This window comes from Mesitornis unicolor, unplaced genomic scaffold, assembly GCF_000695765.1.
Source record: "Mesitornis unicolor isolate BGI_N332 unplaced genomic scaffold, ASM69576v1 scaffold52849, whole genome shotgun sequence".
Taxonomy (NCBI): Eukaryota; Metazoa; Chordata; class Aves; order Mesitornithiformes; family Mesitornithidae; genus Mesitornis; species Mesitornis unicolor.
Genome location: NW_010207649.1, coordinates 321 through 7,593, shown reverse-complemented (window position 1 = coordinate 7,593; position 7,273 = coordinate 321). Strand labels below are relative to the sequence as shown.

At 41.7% G+C, this 7,273-nt stretch overlaps 1 protein-coding gene across 1 annotated transcript; it reads right to left on the bottom strand.

The window, feature by feature from the left end:
- Nucleotides 1-283: 283 nt before the first annotated feature.
- Nucleotides 284-4,825, bottom strand: TEKT1 (tektin 1). The gene is made up of 7 exons (XM_010192174.1): nucleotides 4,563-4,825; nucleotides 4,007-4,172; nucleotides 3,597-3,725; nucleotides 3,031-3,174; nucleotides 1,536-1,758; nucleotides 714-910; nucleotides 284-443 (listed from the first exon to the last, which is right to left on the bottom strand). Exons 1-7 carry the CDS (start codon nucleotides 4,750-4,752, stop codon nucleotides 284-286), a joined length of 1,209 nt encoding a protein of 402 aa, XP_010190476.1. The 5' UTR covers nucleotides 4,753-4,825.
- Between the last annotated feature and the right edge of the window lie 2,448 nt (nucleotides 4,826-7,273).

The window sequence follows — 7,273 nt, the reverse complement described above, 5'->3', positions numbered from 1 at the left end:
ATCCAGTGTATCACCACCTATCCCTACCTCCTATTAAGTTTGACATACACCCAGCAGATATTAAGAGCAAAACATATCATGGCAAGTGGCGCATTTCATCAGTTCTAGCCCATAGATCGATAGCTGTGTAGGAGATAGCTGTAAGTACTAGGTCTGTTTTAATTACCTTGCACAATAGAAACAGGACAGCATTGAGCCAAGCCAATAAATCTAGATGTTTGTCAACAAAATGTCAGCAGGAGCTGGCTCTTTGGAGCACACATAATCTCCCCATATGATGGCTTCAGAAGTTGTTAATGCTGATGGACTCTCTCATTTCCATGCAGAGCACTTTGTCAATGTACAGTGTATTCTCTTTGACCTGGATCTCCTCCTCCAAGGAAAGCTGTCTGCGGCTCAGACCTTTCAGCTCTGTCTCAGCCTGTGCCAGCATCTCCTTTAATCTAACAGGGAAAATACAGACAGACATTAGTTGAAAATAACATGAACTGTTTCTTTTCATATGGCGTAAGAATTCTGAGGGAAAAAAAAAAAGATGGAAGGAGACTGACAAAGAGACAACATCCATGCAACTTCCCTTAAAGCATCCTGCCCTGAAGGGAAAAGCAATTCCCAGCCTTTCAGGGAGAACAGATGGGATGTTACTCTGACTCATTAAATTGACCTGGAAATCTATACCACAGATTTTCCCCTCTTTTGTAATTTCCACTTGCCTTTGAATATTTTTGGTAATCTCTTGAACTTCACTAATCAGCCTGTATTGAACTGTGTCATAACACAATTCCACATTGGGGCGATGGTTTCTTGCTTCCAGGCGGGTTTGAGCCACTCTAACAGGTCCTTCTTTATCAGCGATGGCTTTCTTTAAGGCTGCAATGTTCTTCTCCTGTGAGGCAGTCTCATCCATCACCTTAACGAATCCAACAGAAGGAAGTGTTGCACACTGTCTCTTAAAATGGGTGAAATCATCAATAGTATCTTTAGTAGTTACAGTAGCAACACAGTATAACACTCATTATGTGAAGATGTTATTTCATCAAAGGATATTTTAGAAAGGTCAGCCAGGATTATGATTCCTTCATTGGAAAGCAGATGACTCTGTTCTGAGTGAAAATGGAAATTTATGCTCAACAATTAATTTTTAACATAAACGATCACTTTTCATGTATCAGTTTTTGAGCATATTGACCCTTATTTTATAAGTTATTAGGCTTTCAGACCACAATTGTGAAAATTCTATAGGAGCCCTATGTAACTAAAAAAATCACAAGGGAAATCTTGACTTTACTGATGTCTCTAGCAACACCCACATCGAGTGAGCAATTCCAGAAATTCACCTCTGTAGTGGTGGACGCAAAGCTGAAAAAATAAAATCTAGAACAACTTTTGGGAGAGAGGAAAATGTGGCAGAGGCTGCCAGGACTGCAAAGGTAAAATTCTTAAAGCAAAGTAGCCCAACCCACTGGATTGAGAAAACTGGTAAATAACCCAAGTAATTGTTTCCACATTTTTGCTGATGGTCCTCTAGCACTTACCATTGCAAGGAGTGTCTCTAGTTTGTGCTTGGCATCCTTGACTTCCTTCACCCGATTTCTAAACGCGACATTCACTCTCTCACATTGCTTGCGCATGTTATTTGCCGTCTGTGAGAGGATGCTATCAATCAGCGCCCTCAGTGCCACAGAATTGTTTCTCTGCTTGTCAGCCTTTTCGACATTTACATTTGAGAAATCTATCCAGTCTTCAAGACTAACAAAACTGAAAGAGACTCAAAATAAAAGGTCTTCAGCTGGCAGTATCAGGCCCTCTATGACTTAATAAATCTATAATTACTCCACAAAACCGGGAACAAAGTAGTACTATCAACTGCATGTCTCAGCGTGTGCTGGCAATTCTACAGATACAAAACAAAGATCCTCTTTGTCCCAAACATTTCAGAAGGAAGTAGACAAGGGTAGGATGGAAACGAAGTTGCTAAAGTCACAGAGCAATTTTGTCATAACTTTCCTTTCCCTGATAAATTATTTAAGTTGTGGGGGGAACCACTGACAGTAACCTGTATTTCTTAGAACACCTTTCATTAATTAAGCTGTTATTACTAATATAATTCAGCTGTTACTATTAATAGCAGGTACTCCTCACATAAAACATTCACTTACTCTCTCATACAGTTCACCACCTGTAAGACAGGCACTTGTAGTCCTGGTTGGAGCAATAGTTGGGAAGCCACCCCTCCAACTGCATGCCCGGACTTAGGGGGCGATACTTGTGGACAAGTGGCTTGCAGGCAGCAGTTTGGAATGTTCTCAGAGGGTTCCTCGTTTCCTTGGGTGGACATATAAAGCTGTAATTGTCTTTTGCACATAGCAGCCAACACCATTCTGGGTGTGGTCTGAGTTACACAACCTGCCACTGGTGCATGCTGACGTGCTAGCAGCAAGAGCCGTTGGTCTCTTGGTGTTCCGAGTTTGTCAGTTCTCGCAGAGCCAACAGTGCTCTTGAGAGACTGTCTCACACACACTGCTTTCTCAGCATGTTTTCTCTTTCATTTTTCTGTTGCTATTTCTCCATCTAAAATATTCACGCTAACTAACCCACACAGAAGGGGCACATTTGACAGGTTAATGGCTGAGTCAAAAACTGACTCCACACCTCATGTGTCCCAGTCCAGCGTTCTCCCCACTAGGACACCCTGAGAGACGAGAGGAAGGTACATTAGTAAATCGATTCTGGGTTTAAGCAATGTGTGAAATTTTTCCTTAGCTAGCTGTGAGCCTCGAAAACTTTTAGTATCCTGCAGTTCACTGGGTAGATGACTGTTGTGCCTTATTTCACAAACATATTACATCAGTACTGAAGTGACAGACAGAAGTATAAGAAAGCAATCTACAACAGACAGATGACAGTCTGTCTTACACAAAATTACTTTAACCTTCCTATTTTTGTAACAGCTGTATATATATTTTGTATATATATTTTGTAACTAGCTGTATAATTATCATATGTTCATTGAGCTAAATAACCACTTACTTTCCTTCTATTATCACTGCATTATCAGTGTATCTGATATCAGGAGTGTTGTTTGTCAAGCTAGCGCAGTAATCATCAATCAACAAAGCTGTGAACTTGTCCTTCAGATCCATTTCCAGGTTGTATTTTGCTGAACGGTTTAGTCTAGGAGGAGAAACAACCAGACTCTGAGCCAAAGTGTAGGCACCCACAAGTGACCCTATCATGCATGCGTAACACAGCTGGCAAACAAATGCTGTTATGGAATTCTGTATGTATGAACTGTTAGTTGCGAAGTCCCAAAATATAAAGCATGAAATCTAGAGCATGAAGCTGCCTCCACACAAATTGATGGTATAATTTCCAGTGGAATTAAAGGCACAGGACTGGATCATGAGAAGACCAGGGATCATGTACAAATACTTAGAACCTCTCACTGGCTGATTGAATAGTGTGAATTAGGATCTCCCGTAACTGTTTAGCACTGAAGGTAACTTTGGACCTGTGCTCAGCCTGACCCTACAACTTCTCTGGATTATGGCTGTCCTACTCTTCAGATAACCAGTGTTCAGTTACGCTCTTCACACCTGATTTGCTCACTGGTTTGTTCCAATGTACGTCCAAGCAAAGCAATAACCCCCTGGAGGACCTCAACTTCCTTCACCAGTTCCTGTTCCACTTCATCATGCACCAAGTCAATCCCAGCTCTCTTCTGCCTAAACAAAAAGAAGAAAAACCATCAGCCACATTGTCCAAACGCCTGCAACTAACAGAACATTATGAAGCCCAGCTTCCCAAATTAAAGACTTTTCCTTGCCACACAGAAACCTTTTCCTTTATGGCCTTGGTTCCCCAGTATTGTAACACCTAAATCAGACTGTGACTCCACTGCCAAGAGAGGCAGGCCCTTAGTTTGCAGCCCTTTTTATTATGTGTTAAAGGTTCATTACCTAGATTTCTTTCTTTCCCTGAATGCTTTTCTTCTGAATCATCTCACCTGTTCAGGAGACACTTCTGGGCAATGATGAGTGGCTCTTTGCAGCTCTCCAAAGATTTCTCCAGCCTAGTCTTGAAAGTCAACAGCACTTCTGTCTCATTAACAATTTGGTCAAGTTTGTTATCTAATTCTTGCTTCCAGAATTTTATTTCTTCCTGTCTCTGTTCTGCAGAATGAAAATCGCAAACAGGTATTAACAGAAACCCTGCTCATATGCCAGAGCCCTGTGGGTCAGATCTTAGCTATCACTAAAAATGGACTTATTCCATAGTGGATGCATTTAGTGCTGTATGCTGTTGTGTGGAGACAGTTTTGCAACCTCATGTCAGGAAGTTTGGCTGGAAGACCTTTCTGAGTGTTTTGGAGAAGTATTTTATTTGTTATAAAATAAAGAACCTATGTAAAATTATTTTTTAAAATACTCTGAATTTTTCCATGAGATCACAGAGCATGGCATTGACATACATTCCTATTCGCTATCAACTAATTTTCTAAGTAGTCTCAAACATACAGCTCAAATAACGCATCTCGACACTTGCAGAACACATGAGATTACCGATTTTCTTGTTGACATCACTTCGAGTTTTCTGAGTTGTCTTTTCTATTTCATCCAGAAGCCTCTGACTCTCAGCTACCATGCGCTCTGACCTGGATTTCTGAGACTTGGTACTGGCACACTGCATCTTGTTTGCAATGTCCCATTCTGAGGGATGAAACTTGGGTGGAGCTTGCAGCAATCTGGCCATTGTTTCTTGGAAAGTTTCTGGATATAAGGCAGTCCAGTTCTTGGAATGTGGAACCTGAAAACAGGAATAGCATTCTATTTGGCTGAAGAAGAAAGAAGGGGAGAAGACAGGTCCATGAGGGTGAGAAAAATTCTTGCCCCCTTTACCTGAAGAATTACAGAGGTATGAAGAAAAAACTTCTTGCTCAAGGCTCCCCAAGACTTTGCTAAGGTGTGGGGGAGAGAGTTTGGAGTGGGAGAATGAAGAAAGAGAATTTGGAAATGGAGTCTAGGAGCAGAGAGAGTAAGAGGCTTGAAAGTGGAACTGAGAGGAAAAGATGGGTTGTCTGTGATAGGAGGAGAAGGGAAAGAAAAGGAGACCTGTGAGGAAGGATGGAATTACTAAATGGACAATCACAGGAAACTGAGGAAAAGTGATCAAATATAAAAGATAAATAGACTCCCACAGGTCACAGAATTAAACACCTTTTAAGAATATGGCTGGAGAGGTGGATGAACTGTAGGCTGTAAAAAACAAACACAGTGGTCTTTAGAAAAAGAAAAAAACAATGGGACCTGAAAAGCTGAAGGAGGAAATACAGCAGGTAAATGGGGAGATGGAAAGGCCTAGGAAGAGCTAAAAGAGGACAAAGAGCAAAGCACACTAGGGACACTGGTTTAATGTAGAGTGAAACGAACGCCCAAAATATATGCAAGTCACAGCAGCTTGATTATCAGTTTTTGTCTTCTTGCACTCTGCTCATCCAGTGTTCCCAAGACAACTCCTCACCCCAAATGCACACAGCTGCTCCTCAGCAACACACAGCTTTACCCACATTCCAGCACAGATAGCCTTAAAACAATCCCCCCTCTCCCTCACACACCTCCTGGCTGCTGACACTGCTCCTGGCCTGGCCTGCTCCCAAGGCCAAACCCTGGCTAAGTGCCACGTCCTCAGTTCCCCTTCACTGGGTTTGCTCCCAGCTGGGAGACGCAATCGCCACAGCAGCAGCACAGGCTGTTTGAAAATGTGAGACTGTGTTCCTGGAGATGGCTCAGAACAGCACGGAAGGCAAACAACGGGGTTGCTATGGGAACAGCAGCGCCGCCTGGAGAAAGCAGCACCGTGCTCACGAGGTAGCAGTGCTTCCTTTCACTCATGCCCAGTTCAGTTCTGTCTGGAGATAAAAACGTATTCTTTGTATGTTGAGATGGTTCCCACAGCTTGAGACAGTAACTTTTTACAAGGTTCCTGACTAGATTCAAAGAGACTGCAAAGTGATAAAGAAGCAAGGAGCATTGGTCAAAAGAAATCGAGCTGGTGCAAGACAGAGAAGCAGGAAGCAACTGCAATTGTTGGCTGCAAATACAGTGCGGTGACAGCCGGAAAGCTGCTAATGATCTTTAATTTCAAACAGTAGCTAAATTCTCTCAGTGATCATTAAAACTGGTAACTACAGGGCCTCTCGTGCCAGCTGCCATGTAAAAGAAATCCGCACATACTCCAGAGGAGCAAAATAGGGGTTTCAGCTGAAGAAACACTCTCTTATAAAAAATGCAGGTATTTCAAAGTTAGTCAATGGAAAATATAGGCTTCAGAAGACAGAGTTGACAATAGAACTGAAGCCATTAGCCTGAGAGGAGAAGGACCTATAGATTCAAGAAGCAGCAGAGAATGGGATGCAAAGAAAGCAAGGAAAATGAATATATGCTAACTGATGCAGGAGGATGGAAAGCTGTGGTCACAGACACACAGAATGCTCCTAATTCACAAAGCAAAGCAAATCTATGACTAGACTGCACACTGCTCAGACCACTACTGAGGCAGACCTGTAAATCAATTAATAATGCACTGCACACATGAAGTCTGCAACTATTCATACAAGAGAGCAATGCTTCTATGGGTTGTCCCTGGATTTGTACATTCTGGCCCCCCTTGGTCTAGATATACTCTTTTTTTTTTTCTAATGAATTTTTTTAACAGATTCTTAACACAATATGCTAAAATAAGGTAGTTGAAAGCAGTAATTTTTGTCACATGAGCAGGAACTGGAGCCATTTCCATAATTACTGAAAGACTTCCAATTACTTAAGTACATCTGAACTCAAAGTTAGTTTGAACAGAGGTTTATTTTGGCCAGTGCAAGTCACAGAATATGTATCTTATCAGTTCTCTTCCACAAAATTTTATTATCTGTATTCTCAGTCACATTCCAAGGCTTTTAGAAATATGAGCAAATTAAGGAGGGATAACAAAATTATTCATAATAAACTGAAATGCTGAGAGACCTGAACGGCGGTGGAGAACAACGAATGTCTTACATTTCTGAAAATGCACTCAGCCACTTGAAGGCTGAAGAGTCCCCAAGCGTTGATCCTCCAAGATACTATTGTGAGACCCATGGGACTTCATGCTGTTTTGTTCTGAAAACCCATTATCTGACGCTGTCCTGATCCAACTTGTGACCAACATCATCATAAAGTAACTAATTTGCAGTTACCAACCCTCAATCTGTTCTTCATTGTCAGCTTACCATAAAAGA